Here is a 25847-nt window from a genome sequence, read left to right on the forward strand (position 1 = left end):
TTGTAGAGAATTTCATTACTCAGCTACTCAGCTGTTCTCCTTTCTGTCCTCCCCCCCCACCCCATCCCCCTGCCCCACTGGCTGAAGATACAAGAGGTTTCACGTTGCAAAACTTGAAATAATGTTTGAGATATGAGCATCATTCTGCTCAAATTAGAATTCTAGTTGTTCAAACTCAGCGTAGCTTAAACAGGCACAAGTCTTTTTTTGCCAACAGGCAAATTTTATGTTACTTTGTCATTTTAGATATTCTTTCTTTCTTCATGAGTTTCAGTGACTTCCATATTAGCAAATGGATTTACAAAATGGAACTTGGTTGCATAAAAGCAGCTAAGAAGGTACTGCTGCTGTTGTATCAAGCATCCAAACCCCTACAAAACTTTCCTTTGTATGGGATTAGTGCAAAGAGGCTTCCTGCTAGCTGTGACAAACAGGAAACTCAACAGATTTTTAAAGTTCTTTAAAATAGTCACAAACCTTGGTTCTGTCTGGCTGATGCTGGAAATGAAGAATTTCAGAGACTAACTTGTCAGTCTTGGCTTTGTAGACTGGTCTGGTGACCTACAACAGTTTTAAAAGAAAAAAAAAAGAAAACACTAGATTAATTATTTCACTAAATGACAAAAAGCGCTCAGGATGGACCACCGAAGCCATGCAAGAGAGCTGTAAGAAAAGCAGTTCTGCAGTCCTGTTAGGAAACATGCACAGCAGTAAATGTGGAAAGCAAATAAATACATTAGTGGTTTTAGTTCTGAAATTGCCAAGCAAGAGATGAGAATCAAATTTGATTTAGTTGTGGAGTTAGTATATGAAGATGGACCTGTTATTTGAGGTGGGGCTGTTTGTTACAGGTTAAGAAAAGGATTTCCATGCATTTTACCTCCATGGTGAATTGTGTTTTCAAGTTCATATAATGCTTCGTGATCAATGATCTCTGAGGAACTGACACAAGCACTTACACTACAAGCCATATGGCAAAAGCTAGTTATAGGCTCGTCGTGTTCGAAAGCAGGATTAATCCTTATGGCATTTTCTGAATTGCAGCGGTTGGGAGTAGGACTTCTACAATGCAGAACATTTTGTTTAGGCAAGATTTTAAATTACAAATGAAAAAGAGGAATATTTTGAAATGTGAAGAAAAAGATCGTGAGCAGCTTACTGCAAATTAGAGTTTCTTTTGCTTTTTCTTCTGAACTCAATGATTAAAATGATGACAAGAAAAACAAGGCTTAGTAAGCCAAGAGTGAGAGGTTTAAAAATGAAGGGTTGTGTGGGTTCTGGAGCAAATTTTGCACAGCGCTGTCCTTGGTAAAGCTGGTGTCTACGAACAGGGCATCTAAAACAGGGAGAGGAAGAGAAAAATGTACATAACTTAAAGACAGAAATTAAGGAGCACCTCAAATGAATACAAAGGAAAATCTCCAATTAAATATAAGCACAGTATTTGCAATACAATTAATATGTGTCTGCATGGAATAATATGATTGATAATAGTGGAAAGGTAACATTCTTAGATTCATGAGAGTGAGAGTTAAATAAACAGGCACTGACATATTCTTTGTCAACCTACACTTTAAAGGAAACTAAGCATTTGAAATGGCTCTGACATTTCTAGCCCCACAGATGAAGTTGAAGTAACATTTGTGATTTAGAAACTTAGAAGTTCAAATGTGCTTTGGGGTAATGTCTAAACACATCTCTGAAGCCTCTATTTTATTTATTGGTCATTTTAATCTGAGTAGCAAGGTCTGAAACAAGAGGTCTACTACAAAGAGCTCCCTTTAAAGCAAGGGAGGAGGTTGACATGTTTTACATGTGAACACAGGGGTTCCAGTAAGTGGAAAAAACTGGTGTGGTTCTGAGTAAATTCACAAGCAAAACAGGTGCTTGCTTAAAATAAAGAATAGGCCATAATTTTCTCTCTGCAGACTGTACAAGTTTGCACAAGCTGTCAGAGAGACTGGTGGTACGTTTGTAACTGCTGTAATTTACAAGATGTTTCATGTATTATTTAAAAAACTTTTATTATTCTAAATGAAGGTTTGGTTATTGTTGTACATCAAGTCAGGGCTTTTTGGAAATGATGTTATTTTCCTGCGTTGATCCTGGAGGAGTGGACTATACCCTTTGCTACTTCAGTAACGTTTTGAAGAGGACCTCTTTAGCTCACAGGCTGATTTCTAGTACAAAGTATAGTGAAATTGTCATATGAGTAATTCATGCAGTAGTCTTATTTTTTAAACATTAATCCTAAATATGCTACAAATGTAGCATTAACCTAAAAGTCAATATTATAAAGGAGAATAAACAAGTGCAGGAATTGTAACTTATCTCTCGCTTGTACAAGTGGCTGGTCAAGTACCATGTGCCAGCCTAATAGCATTCAGTTTCACATAATGCTCGGGATAGTCTAGTCTTACAGTGAGATGATACTTTTAAAAGAGAATTAATATGTTCAAGTACTGTGGTAATCCTCACTACTGACTTAACGTCATTTCATATAAAAATCCTTATGGAATGTGTTTGCAGTTAGGAGTAGCTGCTAATCTTCGGGCCTTTCCCAGAAAGACCTGAAAGGAGCCTCAGCTGTCCGGTGCTTTACTGAGTGGTCTGGATTTAGAGTAGTGCTCATCGGTGGTTTGTAAGATTATAGATTTCATTTTAATGTATTTTAGAAAAACATAGTTTCTTAAAATATTGCTATGTAACCAATAGCAAAACTGTAAATGAGTTATTTCATTTTTCCATGGTGTGTTTGGACATCTGAAAAGAGTGCATGGTTTTGTACATGTCATCTTTGCCAATGTTGCTGAATTTCTAATAAATTTCTAAAGCATGTCTAGGAAAATTAGTAGATCATGATGCTCTGTGTGTGCGAACAGGCTGAAATGGATTTGCCCATAGTGAGACCATTTATACTGAAGGGTATTGCAATGTAGCTTAAAGTGTCTGACAGTTGAGGTCTTGGCTTATTAGTATAGTTTGTGCTATTGAAAAATATATACTCTGCCCTACTTCTTCATGCAATAGGCATATCAGGGCTCTGTTAACAGAATTCATGATAAGCAGCATTTATTTACCTGCAGACAGCTCCTCTTCCTGGAACTAACTCACATTTCCCACCATTGATGCAAAGATGTGGTTCCAACTCGCACAGGCTCCGGCAGGGCAATCCGTCTTGGCTCGCGTACCCGGGTTTACAAAGGCAGTCAGCCTCTTTTGTCCACTCGTTCCTTATGCATTCAGAGAACTCATCACACGCCATGAATTTGCATGGGTCTGCCTGATCAGCTGTAAAGGATGGGTGAATCATTAAGCCATGCTTTAGCCCAAAGAAACTTGGCAGGCTCTGTGGCAGCCAGACAAAACAATTCACATTTGCTGGCCTGCTACTTGTGCGTGTTAATAGGAGGAGGTAGCCTAGCACAGAAGGATACACATCCGTTTTTCTGTGGAAGACGCAGCAAGCATACAAGTTTGTGTTTACTTCTACATTTGTTTACCCCATCACTTTTAAGCTGTGATTTCATCTAAACCTCATTGACAAGGGTTTTCACATTTGGAGATATATATATATTTTTTTTTTTTTCTGTAAGTGCAGGCTTGCATATGTGTAAGAAGTAGTTTCAGCTGTAATAATAAAGGTAATTGAGGACATAATGAGGGGAGGGATTTCGATTATTGATTATTGCACAGTACTATGAGGACTGCAACCTAGAAATACTGGCACAGTCTAGAGAAAGTATGTGGTTGCAGGGCTTTTAAATTTTTTTAAGTGATGTGTTAGCATTAGGAAGACTAATGCTGGAAGAATGGGTTTTTTGTTTTTGTTTTGTTTTTTTTTTTAGATCTATGTAAGGGATGCCCCTGTGAGATTAAAGGAAAATGAGACTGCAGATTTTCATAGGGAGGTCCAAATCAGACACAGCTGAAAGTCCTAACTTTGGCTGTCACTTCAGCTGTCTTCATTGTCGTCTTCTTACTAAAAATGAAAAAAAAAACCCAGAATTCATTTTAACCCAGTGTTCTGCCCTGCTTGCGCTCATACAGTGAGGATGAGGAGGGCTGCATCCATCATCTTTGTTTCACAGAGGCAGTGTTCTGCGTACTGTGGGGTAAAGCCCTTAGAACACAAAAGGTGATAAGCAGACCGGGGGATACAAATCCTGTTCTTGCCAGCAAAGTGGTTCAATAAGATGTGTGAATCCAGAAAGGAGGAAAAAAAAAAAGTGTACAAAGCTGAAAAAAGAGTGCAGAGACGGGAAGGAGAACAGATATACAGATATGACCTGGGCTATGTTGCCCTTTTCAGCTGTGGGCTTAAAAATTCTTATGAAAAAATCTGACTTTAAAAAGAAGGTTCGTACTGGATATTGTAGCTAGTACCTGTGGGTACCAAATGGGCTGAGAATTTTTTTAGATCCACTTCATGCTCCATACTGGATACTCAGTAATACTAATTTCAATGAAAAATGAGCATCACATTCTTTATAGCAGTACTGGAAATCTCAGACACACACTAGGATATACTTAACTGGTAGAAATTAATCCAGCAGAGCTGTTTGCTTCTTTTAACCCCCTCTATTATTCTATAGCATTTCCCTTTGCTATATACAATGTACACAGATTTGAGATCTGCTTTCTCCTGGACTGTATATGTATGTACATGTAAAATCTAGCAACTGGGCATGAAAGTAATAAAGTAAAAGTAACTTTATTGTCAGGCCAACCTTTGCTTATATGCAAATAAAAAAAAAATCCAAGAACTTTGCTCTCATCATTGATACTACTGATTGGGAATTATAAAGTTTACTCTCTAATGAAACAAAAATGACTGGCAACTGGAAGGGGATATTAATTCTTACAGATTCTATTCTGAAAGAAAAGAATCCAAACAAACCATCTGCAATCCAAACAAAACCAGACCACTTCCAGAGGAAAGGTGGTTGATAAAGAGATGGATGATTGAGTACTCGATTAAAACAGTAACAGACGCATTAACTGTGTGACTCCTGGAACTCTCTGCCCGGTTTTAACAGTCACCGTTTACTTTCCCAGTAGTGCAAATAAAGATTGATACTGCTCATAAGAAGGTGCAGGCTCTGTCTGAGCATTGCCCTGGGTTGCATGCTACAGCCCTGCAGTTGTCAGAAGCTGGAAGAATTTCTGTTTGACAGGTGGCTCTGTACCTGCCACACTTTGTCTTCATTTCTGTGTCTTCACTTTGTTTAGGTTACAAAAACAACGCATGCAGGTAATTTTAAAAGCCTGCTGTGTTATTCTTGGTAACCAAAGCAGTCAGCCCTTTGCAGCTGCCAAGTTGTGATACATGTTTAGGACTGCCGGTCCCCATCAGTGTTTATAACATTATCCATCCCTGGTATAACATTATTACCACTAGATGGCTCCTACTTTCACAATAAATAGGAATTTGCCTAAATTACCTTCAATTTACGAAACAGCTTGGGTTTTATTGTTTGTTTGTTGGGCTTTTTTCTGAAGTGGAAAGAACAGCAGGGGTTTGAAACACCTGTGTGAGAATGTAATGGCTTTCTAAACATAATTTCTTCTGTTTTAACATTTCGCTACTGCTCATAAGCCTTGAAAAAACAGCTCACTCAGCAAACTCATTGTGATATTGTTTGCTTGAATTAACGTTGAAATTCTACATCAGTAAAGCAGCCGATATGGATGAAGAAGAAAGATTGTGACATTTTTCTGTGATTGCATTTTAGCACCTTTCTAATTTTAATTTTTATTTAAAAATACCAAAGCAGAGAATGTGTGGTAGCCCAAAGTTCACTCTTTCTAGTGAACTAATTTAATATAGTATTTAGCAAAACATCAGCTTATCATGGCATTTGAAAGTTTGAATACCGTGATTTTGTTAACTTTCTTTACCACACACTACCCATGCTTTTAGTGGCTACAAGGAAATAGGTAAAATGAAAACAGACACGAAACTGTCTGTGTGAATTGTAAATGAATTTTTGTTCTGGAATTGTCAGAGACCTGTTTTTAAAAAGGCAGCTTAACCCAAACTGCTAAAGGCATCTGCGTGCTCAGGTATCGTTCTTTTCCATGCCAATGAAATTAAATTCAGCCCTGAAAAAATTACCAGAACCTGAAAATAGATCCAGGCTTCAATTTTATAAAACAGTATAGTTTTTTAAAACTTGAAGCTTCTGACGTTACAGTAGTGTCCAGATATGCTGTTACTGACTTCCTACTGCTTAACAAAGGCTACAGACTTATCTGAAAGGTGTTAAATCAGGAGGGATTCTGGAATTACAAATCTATGGAGTGCTAGATGCAGTCACGCTGTGGTCAGTGATTATCTGTAGAATCCAATTATTCCTAGAAATTACCTTCTGTCTTGAACTCTGCAGCCCTTTAATGTTCTAAACTATGGTTTGCTTACAACATTGCAAAAATAATCAGAAAATGTGTATACATACTAGGGTGCAAGATTTGCATCAAACACCCCTGTGATCTGCCTGTGAGTATTCTTTATACCTGCCTTCACCCAGCCCTTATTCCACAGAGGGTTTAGTTCACTCTGTTGGACTCTGAAAAGCGGTTGGTGAACATGCATAGTCCAACACCTTCACCCGGCATTTCTTTATAGTTTAAAACTATGCCTGCAGATAATTTGCAACATCTTGGGTTTGAGGTGTTTTTTTTTTTTTTAAAAGAAACCCTCCTGATCACTGGGAGGCTAATTCTGGTGTCTTTATTCCCAAAACAGTAATACTTCTGAAGCTGTAACTTTCTGGAAAAGATTAACTGCTTGGTTTTGATTTTGCACATTTGCATATTAGTCATGCAATCTTACCTGGCTCAATATCCAGGGAATAGCTGTCGATCTCCAAATTGAGGTGTTGAGCTGCAGCATCACAGAAATCTTCCAAAACGCAGTGTACTGCTTCCGTGATATTGTATGGCACTGTCCTGGCAAATTTCATTTTGCTGTTCACAATCACACTTCCATTCCTGAAGTTAAGTATTTCCAGGTGCTTAAAGCCTGTGAGGTTGGACTGAAGGTATGGAAGTAGCTGCAAAACAGAAACTTGCCTTTATTTAAACTTACTGTCATTGTCTTCCTGCTATTAATTTCTCTTATAGTCACTCTTCATTATCAAGTACACACATCACACACTTATTTCTCTGAATTTAATATGATTGTTAACCTCCACCACCAAATTCACTTTTCTGTTTAGCACTGTCTTCTGGACTTTTGCATCTTTCTCAGTAATATATTGAGATGGATGGGCAGCAATTTGCCCTGTAATGAAATGCACAGCAGCTGGGGAGTTTATTCATCTAGAAGAGAAAAAGATAACCTCACTCAAAAGCCAACTTTAATTATTTTCAAACATTCAATCCAGGCAGGTTAGGGCAGAACATAATAGGCATGTTACTGACCTGACCTGCTGCCCTATTGTACCCATAGAGAAAATCCATATCTAATCAGATTCCTCCTGCTAAGCTACGATATATTTTAAAAGGCCTATTTTTAAATCCAGCATGTGGACACAGGCCTCAGATGTAATCAGCACTGCCATACTGTTGATGCGAATCTAAAAAAAAAGCCAAATAAATTACATGCTAGGCATATATCTGGAGTCTTTTGAGCAAGTAAAAATTTTCATCACTGGCTTAAACTCTTTCTTCACACCCTGAGAGCATCCCAGGCTTATGGTTCCTTTGAAAATACAGCCTATCAGACTGAATTGTAGTAGGGTCTGTTATTGTTAAAATTGTGCTCTTCGGTGTATTTCTTTGAACTGTGCCTGACTATTGCATATGTTGTTCAAGTTGATTTTCACCCACCAATTGCATGAACTGTTGTTCTAGTGCTTTGTATTCTGGCGAACTCCTATTGAAGAGGTCATCAGAAAAGTGCATGTTGGTTACCCTCAGGCTGAAGAAAACCACTAGCTCTTTGCCTTTGGCTGCGGTTGTCATGGAGCTGGTAGTTACATACTTCAGCGTAGGAGCTGGGGTGGCTTCTGCAGGCTCAGTTGTCAGCACTGAGATGTAACCGCTGCCATGCTCCACTTCATCCAGCGCTGCTGTGCTCATCACACCGAAGTGATCTAACTCGGCGGCAATATCCTGCACTCCTGTTCCGGTGCCATCGGGAGGAATGCTCTCAGATGCTGACACTGAGGAATCTGGTACTTCAAGGGACTGTTCAATGATCTCTGAGTGGCTGTAGGACGGGCTGGTTGCTGCAGGCAGCAGTGCTGTTTGGTCTGAAGGTAGCACATATTTGATAACATCTTCAGGCTGCATGGTAGAGAGATCCCTTGAACCAATAAAGAAAGGCAATGTTTCATAAGTGCTGGCTGTAACTAAAATGTCATCGCCTGATGATTCTGGTTCATCCATGATCTTAACTGCTGCAGAAATACAAGGGAAAAACAGATTGCCATTTTCAAGCATGAAGACATGCATTTCCACTGAGGCATCTTTAAAAATGAGTTTTAACATTATCTAATGAAAACGTTATTTCCATCACCAAGAGCAGACTACTGGAATAAAATACCTCATCCACATGTTTAAGTGATAAGATTTCTGTGGGTGCTCTGTTTAAATAATAATTACTCTTGGTAAGTATTTCCTGAGATATTCCAAAGCGCATTCTTGTTTTGAAGGTACATAATAACACTGTCAGTTTATATTGACTGAAAGAGTAGATCACAGCTTTGAGCTGTCTGCTCAGATCAGTTGTGTGCCAGAGTCATTCTGTTCCCCTCTGCGAGAGGTTAAAGCTGCTATTTGCCAGTAATCACACAATGTGGTTACAAGAACCAGTACAGCCTCTTCAGATGCAAACTGTGTCAATTTACGTAAAAAAAGACAACAGCACCAGTGACAACAAATTCAAGCCTTAAGAAATAATCTGCTGCTCCTGAAGCAGACATTTGGTCCAGATGCTGAATATTTATGAGGTCCCCGTTGGGGCTTGGCATGGATCTAGGATGCGTGATAGCTGTAGCAGAAATCCATATCTCCAGCTGTTGAACTCTTCCATTCCCTGTGCACTAATTTCCTCCTTGTGGCCAATGAAAGTACTAAAGGAGAGCGAGCTTTATATTCAGAATAACCTCAGCTGAAGGAGGTGGCAACTATCCTGTCTGTAGCACAGGAGCTGCCTATGGATGGTCTTTGTGCCCCTTTCCATTTCCTTACTTCTAAACGAATGGGACCCCATTCTCTGCTTATTGTATTGCTGTTTTTAGGAACAAATGTACATTTTCAACAAAGAAAAGTGTAACATGAGATTGCTGTCTATTTTCTCGACAGTGTTAATTTAACAGCACACGCTACCTCTTAGCTTTCTCCCTGCAGATACAATGCCTTGGTCTAGTGTAGTTTGTTTTTTATATAGCCATATACAGCCCCATGCAACTAAGCTGGCCACACTTCTCAAAGGAGCAAAGACCTGTTCTGAGGCACAGCATGTGGTTTTACTAGAATTATACGCTTAAAAAGAATTTTCTTCCATCTGGTTATCACTTTGCATCAACTTACTTACTTTAAGAGCTGCTGCATATATATGTTTTTCCCCTTTATAGTTTGTTTTATTGTGTAAGTTGTAGTACATATGGTGATTCAGTGATAGAGGGTGAAGAGATAAATAAAACGTGCTAACAAAGTAAGTTAATAATAAGTAATAATAAATACTATAAGTATATGTATAACTATTATATTTAAATAACAAATAGTATCAATAGTAATAAAATAAGTAAAACACAAAAGTAAAACACGTGGTTGTGAGGCAGCTAGATTTGCTTTTTGGTTCTGCTTCAAACTCCTCAGGAGTCTTAAGAATACACCTTGGTGTGGTATTGATCTCATTTCTAGGAGGCATTTAAAAGTGAGATTCATCATCTAAGCCTGTCGTCTTTGGTCCCTTTTTAGTCAAGAGAGACATATCTATCTCACTTGAAGAAAGCCATTTGAACATATGCTGGATCTTTTGAAGTGCCTGTATCTTTCTGTTGACTTCAGAACATAAACAACAATGTATATTATGATGCCTGGTTTCCCCCTTACATACTTTCTATTACCTAAGTCAATCTCCTCGTTACTGAAAATTCGGAAGAAAAACTCCCTAACACCAATGTAGCATAAAGAAGCAGCATTTTCTTATCAGCACAGGGTGCAAGGAGTGTATCTTCCCCAAAGCTCGCACCCCGTATGCTGCCCCAGCCAAAGCTTATATTACCTGATTACATGCATATTCATTATTTTCCCCCAAATAATCATACATATTCAAAAACTAATTAGTAATTTTGCATAGGTATTACACACGCGCTTGAGTATCAGTCTCCAAACAGCTTAACTCGCACTTTCTCTTGTTTTGTCTTCTTCTGTACCGTAGACTTGTAGTTTAGGTTTATTCTCATTCCTTTCCCAGACCGCCAAGGTTTTTCATATCTCTATTGTACAGACTAGTATTTACAGGGTAACATAACATCTTCAGCTCCTTGTAGAGTTATTGACATTCACTGATTTCCTTGAGTGCTCGGGTATTAGACTGATAGGGACTATTAACATTTTTTGAAAAAGGGAAACACTTTCCATTGTGTCACAAGGCAGCGTGGTTCTGGCTCTGGTGAAGGGTCAGTGAGTTTTACTCTGGAATACCAGTAACATGGTGTTACTGGAGTGTTCCTCGTCCCACTCTCAGTTCTAAGGTTTTCCATTTCTTGTAAGTGTTTTGCGTGCCTTGGGTAAGGGAAGAACTACTTTTTTTCAGTCTGTTCTGTGGGAAAGTGAACTTCTAGAAACAATTTCCGGAAATAACCTGGATACTCCGAAGCAGAATTCCGCAGATAAAGGAGCCTGGAGGGATCGTTACTGCATCTGCTTCTTTTTATGCAGTCACTACATCAGTAACAACAGCAAATGGTCTTCTGTTAGAAATAAAACCATCTGAAAGCACAGGACTGTTTTATCAGATATTGAGTAACAAATGCTAACACTGACCTTCAGCAAGGTGCTGAGGAACATCAGGCAAATTCCTGCTAGAGCAGAGTTTTACAGGGCGTGTTCTCATAGCTACACGTGAAAAAGCATTCTAAAAACAAGATGTGGACACTGCCAGGATAATCAGGGAAAGAACATTTTCTGGATGCAAGTTTGTAAGACAACTGCCTTCCAAGATGCTCCCCCTCTTTTGAAGACCAAGTTATTACTATTGTTACATGTTCTTGCAGGATTCCCCTGTTATCTTGTAGTCATCAAAGACAGGTCTCAAACTGTCCTGGACTGCTGACGATCATGCTGGACAAACATTTTATTATACTTTGGCACGTTGGAACAAATCCGTAGAAACTGATTGCTGGCAAGGTTTTTCCAGAGACCAGGTTTTAGGGGAGGCAGCCGCAAAGCAGTGACTATTTTGCTCTTAACACTAGCTGGCTGATGGTAAGTTATTGAAGAATGCTTATGTCTGTTAGTATTTAGATTCCTTTCCCATATTGGACAAGGCAAATTTCTATAGTAGATTTTGTTCCCTTCATCTGCATGCATGAAAACATCTTCTGCAAAGTGTCTAATTTTAAATGGCAGAATATTTGGAAACCAGAATGATTTAGATGACAAGAAGTCCCACTTAATAAGACACTATTTCACCTGTTTGGGCCTTGATATTTAGGGTTGAGTTTTAATGCCGTATTTATCATCAGTGAACTCACAGAAATCAATGGACCATTGGTAGCATAAAACCCGAGCAAGTGAGATCAGGATTTTTGGATTTTCTCTGAGGACCAGGAGTGCCCTGTCCTGTGGCCCTTAGGGGAAAAGCCTTCTGCTAGACTATATGATGAGCTCCTCCCTCCCACTGCCCCAGTGGCTGTTCATGATTGAAGTGTACAAATAACAAGTGAACTCACAGTATGGATGATTCTGGGAAAGACTCTGAAGTACACTGATAAAACGAAGCATCTCTGTTGGGTCCCATCTGGGATAGGACGCAGAAAATCAGCAAGTGCTGCATTCTCCTGATGCATTTACTGCAGCAAATTCCTATTTAAACTAGCAGAGCCATACAGTCTCCTTTTATTTGCTGTGATTTGTAATTTGCACTGCTGGCAGTACAAAACGAGGTCTACAGTCCTAGTCCCTACAGTCCTAGAGGGTAGCCACTGGAGAATAACAAAGTGCTGTATGGAACTGGGGTTGTGCATGCAGGATGTAACAACAAACTCTGTACCACCGCATGATGACCAAATACTTCATTGAGAATTTGAGATGCTTTTCTCTTGTCATGTCGTCCTGTTTCTTGTGTAATCAAGGATATGGAGAGATTAGAAAAACAAAGCCTAGTGATGTTCTCTGTTTACAAAGCTCTTGCTGTTTCTTGTTATGCTGTTAAGTAGTGAGAGTCAGTTAAGAGAACTCAGAACAGCTTTCTTAGCATTAGTGCTTGATGCATTAATGCAGGATGATCTACTGATGGGATGAACCTGCAGCCTCACAGAGCAACCTCCTCTCAGCATGACAACAAAACACTCAAACATATGATCGCGATGGTGTTTTGTTAGTCAGATGATTGTATTTTAGGAAGATGTAACTATAGAAGAAAGAAGTAGTGAAATGGTTTTGAAGTTGCAGCAAGCATGAAGCAGAATAACCGTACATATATTACACATTTGGCATATAGCTGTATATACAAACATATATATGCAGACATGTATATATATTTATCTGTGTGTGTGCATATATGTGCAGGTTATACATAGACTATAAAGTCTTCTGGCATCATTTTACTACAAGAAAAGTAACTTAAAAGACCTTGAGGGCATACCAAGGTGACCTCTGGGCATGTATCACCTGTTTTCATAAGATGCCAATTATTATTTTTCAGTCACCGTCTCTTCAGCTGAGATAGACTCAGTGACTGAACCATAGAGGTGTTAGTCCCTTGCAATGTGAAAGGGAACGGGCTCACCCAAAAGGCTGTTGAGCACTACTGAAGCACAGCACCGGTCCCAAACCCCAGGGCTACTGACTCCTCCTGCTGGTTGTGGTCACATTATTGCTGCAAGACATGCCTACACAAGTGACATGTTGAAATCAGCAGTAGAATGATTTGCAGCTGGTTTTACCACTGTCTAGAGGACACTTTGATGAAAATCAGTCCTAAGGAGTTAAAACCTATGGATGAAACAAAGAATACCTAGACATTTGCAATGAAAAAAATTGAAAAAGCCTTCCCATTTAAAATAGTTGTTTTCAGACTAGATATAAAGAAGCAATTTTTTATAATGAGGGTGGTGAAACAGTGGAACAGGTCGCCTACAGAGATTGTAGATGCCCCATTCAAGGAAGTGGTCAAGGTCAGGTTGGATGGGGCTCTGAGCAACCTGATCTAGCTGAAGATGTCCCTGCTCACTGCAGGGGGTTTGGACTAGATGACCTCTAAAGGTCCCTTCCAACCCAAACCATTCTGTGATTCTATAGGGGCATATATATACAATTTTGAAATGGAACACAAAACACATTGTAAAGCAAATATTTGTAATACCTCACACAGTTTGCCTTGTAGATGAGATTTTTACAGAAGGTATAGAAAAAACATAGGCAATTATTTATGAAACCTCTAAAAGCATGAACAGTGAATATTTAGACATTCTTAGTAGAGCATATTTCATTTCAACAATTTGGTCTACACCACTGTCATTCAGGTGTATGGAACCAGCAGAGAGCATGAAAAAAGATGCTGAGTCAAATATACCCCCAGAGTAACCATACTGAAGGATAAATAATGGAATTAAAAACTGGTGTCACTTTGTGTCCCACAAAGAAGTTCACTGACCTCCCCAGATGTTTCTTTGTATTACATGGACAAGGCAGGATTATCTGGTACTGAGGAGAGTTTTATATCTAAAATTAAACTGCTGTTGCCAAAGATGTGTAAACACTAAATTAAGAGGCAATTTCCTGGGTGCATTGTTATATTAAATCTTGAGTGCTGCGTGCAGACATTTATTCCCAACTGAGGGACTAAAATATGTAATTTTGACTTTTATCAGAAAAAAATCAGCTGCCATTCCAACAACTGTATTTCAGGTATCTAATTAGTTTGTCCTCTTATATTTTTTTAAGTGAGGAAAACCCTCCTAATTGACCATGAATACGGAGTTATTGTTCGGAAAAGGTCAAATTGTCATGAAATTTATTTCTGGTGGATTTGCATTAATAAGCAGGCCCAGAAGGTTATACATTGAGATGACCTGGCATTTAATTTCATTCATGAGCTTAATGAGCATTGACATTTTCTCCTGGCAATGGAAAAATTTTCCAACTCCACTGACAAATATTGCTCTGTATATGAAAGTTTCAGTATTACAATATATTTGTATGTATTTGTACACATGCTGGCTGAAGAGAACAGCTAACAAAGGAAAAAATGTGCAATTAAGAGATTGGACTGTAATGCAGAGTAAGAATCTCCTTATGGGCAGCTCTGCTGATATAAATACCAGATAGACTGGCACAGCAAGAAGCTGGATTCAAATTTACATATTGCATTGGTGCCTGAAATGCCACAAAATCCCTGGATGCAAGACTGTTGTATACAAGTGAATTGATGAAGTGCCAAGTTTGTGTTTGAGGTCTTTGATTTTTAACTCTGGCACAAGAAAGATGAGGATTAAGAGAATTAAGGGATCATTGACCTAATGTGTCACAACAAATGTCTTGCAGCACATAAGTACTGATTAAGTTTGCCTTTTTAACTGCAAGGCCAAGCCAGAAGACCCAGAATGATCTATGGCTGTCATTCTGTCTGTCTATATGAACTGCTCAGAAGCTCGGTCCAAAACAACTCCTTCTCCACTGACTGCAGTGAACCTCATTTCACTGGGAGCAAATCTCATCTTTTCACTATCTATCTCCAGTCCTCTTTCTTTAGCATCCTGGCTGAGACGTTTTGAGTTGTCTGATTTTCCACAGAGCAGCCTGATAGCCACAGCTTTTGCCTCAGTACCGTGTAGTGCCCTGTGTAACTTCAGAAACCTTCAGTTCATTCTGAAAATTTTCGTATCTTGCCACTGTGCTTTGTCATCATGTTCTTACCACCAAAGATGCAAATAAATGTCACAAGAAGAGTATCTTGTACCCCAGTAAAATACTATTTGGTAATGATAACAATCCCTCATTATTCTCAGAATGAGTCAGTTCTACCTCACACTCTAGAAACTAAGAAGATAACATGAAATTTGCAAAATCAAGTCCTGAAAAGCTAAAACACTGTAGAATTCATGGTGTGGAGCAACTCTAGTTTACTAATCTTCTGTATGGTCATTGTGAAAATATATTCCAAGGGCTCTTCTTTAAGCAACAGATTGTGGGTTTGATCTGTGATATGTTTGTTCCCAGAGTTATGACATAGCCCTCATAGCCCTCCTTTCACTTCGGATTCTTTATCATGATTCCTCTTTTTTTTTTTTCATATACTTCTGCAATGACCGAAGAAACAACTTAAAAGCAAACAGTTGTTCACCTGTTCTTCAAAGATGCATGAAGATTTAGAGTAAATCTGTGAAAACAAGGCCAAGCCCTGTTTACTTTTACTTCCATACAGAGAAAGAATTCCCTTTACAGAATGCCTGAGGGTTAATGTTTTCGTTGATCCATCTCTGCTTAGGAAATGCCAGCTCCCTCGGCCTTAATGGAAATTAGTCAGAGCAAAAGGGAACAACATAAACATTTAGCAATGTCATGTGTTTGGTCACTGCACCTGTAAGAGTCCTCTGAAATATGAATTTCTTGTGCTATTATGAATTAAATTTTCATTTGATTATAATTTTCATATACATTGGCCAATGTATGGCCAAAAATAGTAAATCAGCTTGCCATTTTCTCTCTCATTAAGGTCTTTATTTAATTCAATTAGCTATTTGCTAATAGTTTCCTCATTAAAGCTTTTTCCATGTTTTTTGAACAAGACCTTTTCTTCAAAGCTTTGAAATAATGCAATAAATACATGTAATTTTTTTTAAAAAAAACCTTTTCACCTTCAAAGTAGTCATTTAAGTACAACAGGTGGTAGAAATATAATAGATATATAAATAATTGAGCAAGTCTAATTTATACGTCTGTGTCAAACTCATATACTGAGAGACCCAACTTAAATTTTTATGACTGACTTTGGCATCCTCATGTTTCAGCAGTTGTAGAGAATTAAGCATTTCAGAAACATTTAAGTACTTTGAACAATACAGGAATAGCTGGTGTTTAAAGCATCCCCAAAGCTCTGAGTAGCAGTGTTTGATTTCATTTTGCACTGAAACTATGCAATGGAATTATCTGCAGGAAAGAGACTGGAGAGCAGTCAAAAAAAATCTGTTAAACCTGGGTCTGAACCATCATCCCACTAGAATCTCTCCTGTGACTTCAAGAGCTGCTGCACCTGATTGCTGTGGCAGTTCTGCCTCTCTAAGCTAAAACTTGGAGAAAATGCAGAAACTTCCATTTGCCTCAGCACTTCTGTGACCGCAGTGGAAGAAAAGTCAGTATTTCCATATTAATTGCTTTAGGCAACTAGCAGTATTCACATTCATAATTAAGGGATTATAAACTCGGATGCTGAAGTAGTATTCCTGCATTTCATAAGAATACTCTACAGACAGGTGTATAATCAGAGACAGGAGGATGGACAGCAGGTCAGTGGGAGTTTATTTCCGTGATATGACATTACCATTTACAGAACCTTCACCTCCTGTTACTGAGATCACTGGATAAAATGATGTACTATGGTCAAGTGCCCTAAAAGTCAGGTTTCTGATTAAAGTCTTCGCTAAAGAAATGGTTTAGCTGAGATTAGAGTACTCTTCTGAGGTAAGGGAATTAGTAGAGTACATTTACAACAAAAAACATATTGAAAGTGCTGTGACTGTTACTTGTTGTAAGCTATTTTGTATTGAAGTTCTGCACTGCTTGCTACCATAGTAAAATCATATTAAGATATATCTTAAACAAGTAAGATATCACGCTAAACTGAGAAATCTGACTTGATTGGTATTCACATCAATTAATTAAACAGAGAAGCAAACACGAGAAGCAGTGAATTTATAAATGTGAGTACCCTTCTACAAAAGAATGTAATCAAAGCTGAATGAGAAATAACCTCACTTAATAGCTTCAGGAAGATTAACAGTTCTTATTCACATTGTTGACTGTTTTACAATTAAATTTGAAAAATTTATTTTATGCATTTAAAATAATGAAATTTGTGTGAAAATAACCTAAAGCTTTACAAACGCTCCTGCATGCCACTCTAACAATTTTGAAGCACCCCAAATGTGGAACCCGAATACTGGTTTTGATTTATTTTACTTTAGAATTATTAGAAACAAAACATCACAGGTTACAATACCAATCCTTCAGAACTGAAAGTACCCTCCAAATCCCTCCCCACTTCCTCTAGTTTTCCCAACTGCATGATAGCAAAAAAAGAAGCAAATTTGCCAGGTGATGGGACCATCAGGCAGTTTTGTGGTATTGAAGTTTATTAGTTTGCAAAACGGTAAAGACAGAATAGAAGACATGTGATATAAATTCAAGTACGGTGTAGACCCAAGGACCTAAAAACAGAGAAGACAAACATGAAATTAGAAAGTTAAAACCCATGACTCTCTTAGAATTTTGTCATCAGATGAGCACTTTAGGACTTGCCAAGAAAAGTAAAAACAGAATACATTATTTTTTCCTTCATACTATATAGTCACTAGAATGCTAAAACCATGGAGTTAACGGAATGAAAGTCACAGAATAAGGGCTAAACTGTTGTCCTTGGATGTAGGTAATCTGACTTTTCTCGTAGTTTTGAAATGGAAGAAGTGACACTGCGAGAGGTGGAAGGAGGTATTTAACTGGGAGGATCCTGCTGGTTTTACACTACCTTTCATTGTAGTGATTTCAGATTTAGTGACAGTGATAACGACTTCGGGTCAAATGCCGTAGCACTGACTTGGCTTCTTAAATCCATCCATCGTGGCTGGATTCTGAATCTGAGCAGCCAGAGTGCTGTTGTCAGGGAGTTTGTTGTCAGTTAAAATGCTAAAAGGAGCAACAACTACACAGTGCAGTAAAATGGATCCATACAGCCTTTAGCTGTATGATGGCTTTGAAATTCCCGAAGAAACCTTCATATAACACTGGGGTGAAGAAGTCTCAAGACATATGTTAGAGTCTCAGCAAGTGACACTGTCGCGGTTTGAGGAGGGGGGGCTGTTTCCCTCCTCAATTAAATAATTATTTGGGATTGTTCTCACATAAAACATTTGGATTAAGGTACATGGCTTTCATTTAACTTTTTAAACTGTTGAATAGTGGTGATAATACAAATGATGAAACTTTGTTACTGTAACAAATAACTTCTCAGAGAACATACATCTATAATGGGAAACTAAAACAAGGAAAACATAAATAGTTAGCTGCCTGTAACTACCTTTCTCCAGTCTAATGAACAAAATACTAAGTATTTCTAATACTAACCTTCTTACAATAGTTTCTAAAGATCTTGTCAATAAGAGGGGAGGAAGCTGGACTGGGGGAAGAAAAATTGTTTTATTTGTAACTGCAGCTGATGCTGAGTGTATTCTCTTCTGCTCTGTCATGTATTGCCAGTGAAGTTGTCTGTCCTGATGCTTTCAGACACACATTCTTCTCCAGCCACGCTACTTTTTTTCTTTTTTGGAGTATTATGTAGTCATATCGTGAAGGTCTTCAAGAAATGTTCAGTGTAATTTTGATTTTTATTGTTTCACTTTTTGAAGGAAGCGAAGCTTAAACTTAAAGTAAAACTGACGTGATTGGATAGCTTTACAAGTAATGTGTTAAATTAGGCAAATGGATAGTACTGCATTTCTCTCATACATTTTTGCTTGGATTAGTCATTTTCTTTTAGTATTTTTAAGTACATTTTGAAGATGTGATCCAAGTTTTGTTCTCTTTGAGTTGTTCCTGCTGTTTCCAGCGTGGAGCTAGCTGAGCAGAAGGGTATAATTGCATTTTGGTCATATGTTAATCTAACATGCTTAAGAATCTTCAGGATACCTGTAATACCCTGAGTATGCAGTTCTAATGTTTTCGCAACAGTGAATATACTATGGATTTTTTCTCAAATCTAACATATCCTGATATGGGCATTCAGCCTCCTCCTCAATTCACAGAGATCTTTTAGGCTAATCAATATCACATATAACGTTTGAGAAAATGGCATAGCTAGACCTACCTGTTCACTTCTCCAAGCACCACACTGAAGCAGCACCTCCTTGAAAACCATTCTTTGAACATCTGAAGTGGCAAGCAACAAGTGAAAGGGCAGAGAGAAGCTGATTGGGAGAGAACGTTGAGATAATTCTGTCAGTTTATGGTCAAAGAAAACATAAGAAAACCCCCCAAAACAAGCAAGGAAACGGAGAAGTTCTTACCCTGTGTAATCATGATGTGAAAAAAGTGGTGACCGTTCCTGGCACAAAGAATGGGTGAATTCCAATCCTGGGAACATCTGGAGTGGTTCTGGCAAGAAGTAACGGGGTTTTCTTTTCCATGACAGTGCTGGTTATGCCAAATAGAAAACTATGCTAAACACAGATGGTGCTTAGGCAGCTGGGGATGAAGCAGAAGCAGAGACAATCCCCAAACATCCACAAACTGAGGTTTTCTAGAGATTGCTTAGAAATAATGAGTGAGGAGTGCACAACTGAATTAACTGTTGGGCAGGAGGAAGATATTAAAGAGGACCACTCAAAAAGCAGACTCTGTGAACACAAGAGCAATTATGGAAATCAATGAGGCTTTTATCAGTTATGCATGCAGAGACGTGACCACCATCTGCTCCTCATCAGCTTTTTTTTCCTCACAGAAAAAGCTCTGGAATATACCCTACAGAATCATCTTCTCTCAAAGACTTTCTTGGGAACTTGAGCATGATCCAGGCTGGTGAGACTGAAATGTAGTACAGCAGAATAGCTGAAATATTTTACTGCTAACTTTAGTTTGTTGTATGCTTCTGGAATAAGTTGTCCAGGAGTAATGCTTCCTCCATGATGATCAGGGTTTGGGGATAACCATTTACCTGGTTTGTATAATTTGTTAGTAGCAACAATTGAAACAAATACAAATTAAAAATATTCTTACTGTTTAGGAAGTAAAAGTATATGATTATTGTTATTGCAGGCTTCATGAGCTTTTTAACTGTTTGTGCATTTGCTTGCTTTTGTTTTACTGATAAAATTTTCTTGGTTTTTAAAACAACAATCTAAAACATTTACTCAAGGAACTTCGTGAATGTTCTAGTATTTTAGGTGGAGTCACAGAAAGACTGCAAAGAAAGGGAGGAGAAATTTAACTATGCAGAAGAGATGTTTATGAGTTAGCTCCAGAGTGGAAAAAACATCAAGAAGAAAGAGGAATGCTAGAGAACACTGAGTAGGTATCAACTCAGACAGTAGAAAAAAGCAGAGGTTTTGCACTGGTTGTAGATGGAAAATGGAAATAGCCTATATTTTGAAGGTGCTGCAGCAAAGAAAAACCTTTTTGAGTAGTCAAATGTTTTAATGATAGCATCTGATCCAGGCTTTTCAGAGCTTTTCAGTGAGAGGTCTGGAAATTTGAACCAGGGTTTTCCTCTTCATTCTGTTGTGAAATCTCAAAACAGAATTTGAATTTCAAAGGTTAGGCTTACTTTAAAGACAGCTTAATATCTCGCTAGCAGTTCTGGGCTACTTCAAGGCGGGGAGTAACTGCCATCACCGTCTGACCAGCACAGCTGTCTAATCCTCGTTGACTGCTTTTTATTGCCCATGGACAGCGTCACTGTCCGGAATGAGCATGGCACCATCTGAAAGAAGCTGCACACCTGCTCCTGGCTCATTCCTCCCACTGGCTGACCAAGCCTGACAAATCCCGCCTTGCGCAGCTTAAAGGGACACTTCTCATTAGTCTGACTCCTCATCCCTCCCCTGTTTTTTATTCTCCTCTCCCTAGCTGTTGTATATAAAACTTTCTGTATATTTGTGTGTGTGTGACTGAGTGATTATCTCTTGGGGAGCTGTGAAAGAATTTTCTGTATTGATACGCTCAGTGGCCTCTGGTAAGCACAATTGAAGTAGTTGGCATAGGTTGTAGACATCCAATGTTCAGGAGTCTGTAGGAACATTGTGAAAACCGATGCAATAAAGTCCATCGGTGAAAGAGAGAGCTGATGCAGATACCTAAAAGAATCTCAGACTATGTGATTTCTGGTAGCCAACTTTTCCTTTCGTGGTAAAGAAGAGTGAATTTAAAGTTCTAAACATGTGATGAAGAAAGTTCGCTCTATCATATATGGGGAAATTGCATGCACAATGTGAAGAGTTCTGTACCAGCTAGTGAGGAGTTCTGCTTGCCTTTTTAAAACTAGTATCTCCAACACTGTTGACTTTAATAAAACCTGTCTCAAAAATGTGGTTAAGTCCTGAATTTCCAACTCAAACTCCATCAGATCATATGAAATATGTGACATCTAGGGAAATAAAAGAATACAGGGAATGTTGTACACAGAACTGCCAGAATGACTGCTATGAAAAAAGAAAGCTATGAAAAGAGAAGTTTTAGAGTATACCCTATCGACTCTTTTAAGAATCCAGTAAACATTTTCAAATCTCTCTTCTGTTAAGCATGCTCTATGTTTTGTGTACTATAACATTTTAAGCAAATATAATAACAACAGCTTTGTATCATTGTTAACATGGGATCTCTTCCTCCTAGACAAGCCTGTGCAAGAGTCAAATGAACTGTGGTCCTACATTGTCGTCGACAAACCATGAAGCAAGCTTGAACCTTGGGGCCAGAGAGAGGTCCATCTCCCATATCTCTTCTCTCATTCAGTGAAAAAACAGTCAGGCAATAAATGTAATAAATTGCAATGAACAAATCCTATACAATTTTAGATGTGAAGAAAACGAATGGAACTAGTATCTTCAGCATAAATTGCTCAGCATTTTTGGTGAGTCGAATACCCTCTGCGTCTTCAGTCATTTGGAGCTGTTAGACAACAAGGTTTTTAAGCTACTTAGCAAATTGCAAAATAGATATATGGCTCAATGTGTTCTTTATGACATCAAATCCCTAACCCAAAAAGTGAACAGAATGAAAAATGCACGTGACTACTTTTTCCCCTGCAAATAAACACTTTCCCACAGTTACGACGAATGTTATTTAAAGGTATGGTGTACTGTTATTTGAAGGTATGCTGTGCTTTTCTCAGCAGCACTATACCCTTCTCAGCATGCATTTGAAAATAGCTGTGTTTAATGCTTTTCACCATAAACCTTGTTTTCAGGAACATTTGACAATTGATTTTCATAAGAAGTTATTTTCTAATCTTTAAACCACTCTGCTAATTATAAAGTATTTGCCTCTCTCTGGCTTCAGAATTCTGTGTATAAAGGCAAGACTATGGAACGGGAAGTTCTTACTCAGTAGTAGATAAACTACCAGGTGCAACAACAGGACCATGTCATGTGCTGTGCTATTTCCTGTCTGGAGCTGACTAGTGCATGGAACCAAGTGGCAGCTTTTACGTTCCTTATTCTTTAAAATGCTGATCTTGTTATTTACTGGCTCCGGAAAGAACAATACTATAGACAGTACACACATGGGCATCCTCCCCTCTCACAGGTCTGCTGTGTGGGCCCATTGTAAAGGACGTTATCACCGTGCAGTGTGGTGTTTCCGATCAGCCATGCAGACATTGCCTGTTTGCCTGACAGGGGTGACTTAGCAGCAGGGATGAAGGTGCCTTCTTGCTGCTTCTGGGCATGCTGGGTCAGGAAGAACATGTTGAAAGGGGGAGAAGGGTTCATTATGCTCACTCCAAGAGGCTTCTGGAGTGCAGGGTGGGACACGAAAAGCCAAGGATTGAGCAAGAAAACAAGAGTAAGAACAGGGACAGAGTAGAGCTTCTCACAGGAGCAGGGGACATTCCTGCAGCTGGAAGCAAAAATAAAAGCTTTGGGGATGACATTCTTGTGATCCAGAAAGACTGAGTGTGTTGTGCAAACTAATTTATAGCGTGGAAATTTTGTCCTGAGTTTGGTTTTTATTTGTTTTTCTCTGCGGAATTTTTAGTATTGCTCAGAGACTACATGGATTCTTCAGAGAATCCTGCTGATTCCTATGAAGTTCTTACCTGCCTTCTGCTTTTCTGTTGCGAGGGTCAGTCAGAACTGAGACAAAGCACATCTGAATATTAATCCAATATGTTTGTAGTGATCTCTTGCATCTTACACAGCTAGCACAGGCTTCTCAGAAGTGTAAGTTTATTGACCTGAGATGGTGAGGCCAGGTCAGGGAGCAGGAGGGGGAGCAGACAAGAGCTGGGACAGATGGAGAGCAATGGCAGGAACCGTGGCTCTTCCCGCTTTGCCAGTGGAGGCTGCTGCCCCACACAATCCAGTCACCTGCACATCGTAGCCCTTAACAGTGTCTAGCATGGCTTTCCAAGTCACTGATAGAGACTCTACCCTTACATTTTGCTGTTCTAGAGGAGAGTCTAATTTGCCTGTGCCCTGAAGCTGACTCTGCTATCTTTGTCCAATCTTTTTTCTTCTGTAGGATCAACACTTTTCTGCTAACTGTGGGAAGCATGTCTATGATGTATCTTTCGTTTTAAAAGCTAAATTATACAGATTTTCTCCACCCAAACATATGTATTATATACTTATTTTTATTATGTGTTTTTTCTCAGGTATATGCATGCTTCTAAAAAACCCTTCTGTATGGGTAAACTGAAAAACAAACATGGAAAACAGAAATTTAAAGAAGTTTTTCACATTCATCAGACCTGTAGATACGTAAAGTTTGACATCAGAAATATAAATTTTTCACCTGTGATTGTCCAGAAAAATTTCTGTCATAACTGAAAGGAGTGCTTACTGTATTTATACATGACTGTATGTGTAAGAAGAACTGGATCTCTTCTACTCTCTCATATGGAAAAATCTTTTATGTCTTACCTTGTCCAGACAGACTCTCTTGGTCAGCTTCCTTGAAAGGTGGTTCTGGTGTATCAGTCAGTTCTTCCTTCTCCTCAGCTTCACTAGTGTCATCTCTGGCTTGCAGGAGATTAGGTGGGGTAAAGCCACCTGTGGTATAAAGTGCCGCTGTTGTAGCCTGCTCCAATGGAGACTCATAGCCATCAGTGATCAAGTCATTGCTAGCAGAATCATCTGCTGGAGGAGGCAAATAAGAATCCTCTGGTTTTGGACGACTGCTAGTGCTACCCAAAGCACTGAAAGGCACTGTGAAACTTTGGTGGTCTTCGGTGTCTGTAGGAGATTTGTCCTGAAATGGTGCTCTGGAAGGTTTGGTAGGGAACACAGGTTCAGAAGAAACAAAATTATTAAAGTCTTCAGGGGCACTGATGTCTCCGCTTAGTACAGGTATTCCAGTTGTAAATTGATTGAACAAGATGTCTCCTGTTTGGTCCACTGCTGCTGGGCTGGGGTAACCTAGCGGGAGTTCCACACTCCTGGAGTCCTCCTGGAAAAAGTTTTTAAAAAGCAGCTTTCATTTTTATGTTTAACCTTCGTTGCTAAGAAGGCAATCTTTAGCCACAGGAGCTTGCAAATAGCTAACTCAGCATGAAGCCGTGGGACATACTAAATGTTTGGCATCTGCATGTGATCCTAATTATATTGCCTGTAAATTTTAAAACGGTTGAAGACAGGTGATTATCACTACCCCTGTCATTTACTCTCTTTCTGTCAGTGAGAAGTACTACTGAACTGGTGAGATGTTGTTTACTTTGTAATTAAAACTGGAAAAGGTAATCAAGCACTGATATTCGCTATAAATGCTCTAAACAGTATCTCAGTTGCAGTATAACAACACATTAATCCTTACAGTATTTACAAAAGACATAAACGTCTTTTAGCATAAGAGCCTTTTTCTGTGTATTATGTACATCTTAACACTGTTTAATATAACTTCTCATAGAGAAATAAATAAATATAACAAGGTCTATTAACTTACCAAATCAGGGCCTGGCAGAGGAATAGTGACCATGGCCTGGATATCATTATCAAAGTCACTGGGTGGTATAATAGATTCTGGGGGTGGGGGGGTGGGGTTGGGGAAATGAGAGAGAGAGAGAGCACAGTATTTCAACAGTGGCACACTGAAAACTGATCAAAACACATAAACTCATAAAAAAAACCCCAGTATTAAAACTATTTTTCAGTAAAAAATTCACTCTTCAAAATCCATGTTAAGAAAAGAGGCATAAATTTCCATTTAAACTGACAACTATGAGGAAAATGGGAATTTCATATGCATTATTCTTTGTTCTCCTTATTTAGTATTAATGGGATAGGTCTGCAGAGAGCTGAACCACGGATGAGTGCTTTAAATCAACTGAAGTGTGAACCCCTCAGTTAAATCCGCATGGGCTATGATGACTCGTTATGCTGCATTGTTCATTAAGCCTTAATTCTTTTCAGTTTTACCCTGACTCCACACCACTGTTACTCTCAGTGTTTTGGCTTTAGTGTCCAGTTGCTCCCTTCACCCCCTCAGAGAGGCTCCTGCGTGCATGCTGTTTTTCTAAAACTAGTTAACTAGCTGTTAAAAATAACCAGTGGGGAAAAGTTGCTTAAAATAGTTAGTATTAGAGTGTGCTACATCCAAGAAATTTTTTCTTGGGACTTTTAATCTACATTAAAATATTCTTACAGGAAATATTAGATCAAATATTTTTTTTCAAGAAAATTTTGCTGTCTCTAAATGGTGTGTGTTTTAAGATTGCTTTGATAAATATATATACGAAGGCGTATTTT

At 38.7% G+C, this 25847-nt stretch overlaps 1 protein-coding gene across 1 annotated transcript in view; it reads right to left on the minus strand.

Moving 5' to 3' along the window:
• Positions 1-475: 475 nt before the first annotated feature.
• Positions 476-25847, minus strand: part of IMPG1 (interphotoreceptor matrix proteoglycan 1) — a 44562-nt gene continuing 19190 nt past the window's right edge. Inside the window, exons 10-15 of the mRNA XM_010135807.1 lie at positions 25045-25121; positions 24027-24552; positions 7834-8405; positions 6836-7055; positions 3081-3291; positions 476-561 (exon numbers count right to left, since the gene is read on the minus strand). Coding sequence (XP_010134109.1) covers positions 522-561; positions 3081-3291; positions 6836-7055; positions 7834-8405; positions 24027-24552; positions 25045-25121 — 1646 coding nt within the window. The 3' untranslated portion in view covers positions 476-521. The remainder of the gene's footprint in view (positions 562-3080; positions 3292-6835; positions 7056-7833; positions 8406-24026; positions 24553-25044; positions 25122-25847) is intronic.

Source organism: Buceros rhinoceros, unplaced genomic scaffold, assembly GCF_000710305.1.
Source record: "Buceros rhinoceros silvestris isolate BGI_N320 unplaced genomic scaffold, ASM71030v1 scaffold4235, whole genome shotgun sequence".
Classification (NCBI taxonomy): domain Eukaryota; kingdom Metazoa; phylum Chordata; class Aves; order Bucerotiformes; family Bucerotidae; genus Buceros; species Buceros rhinoceros.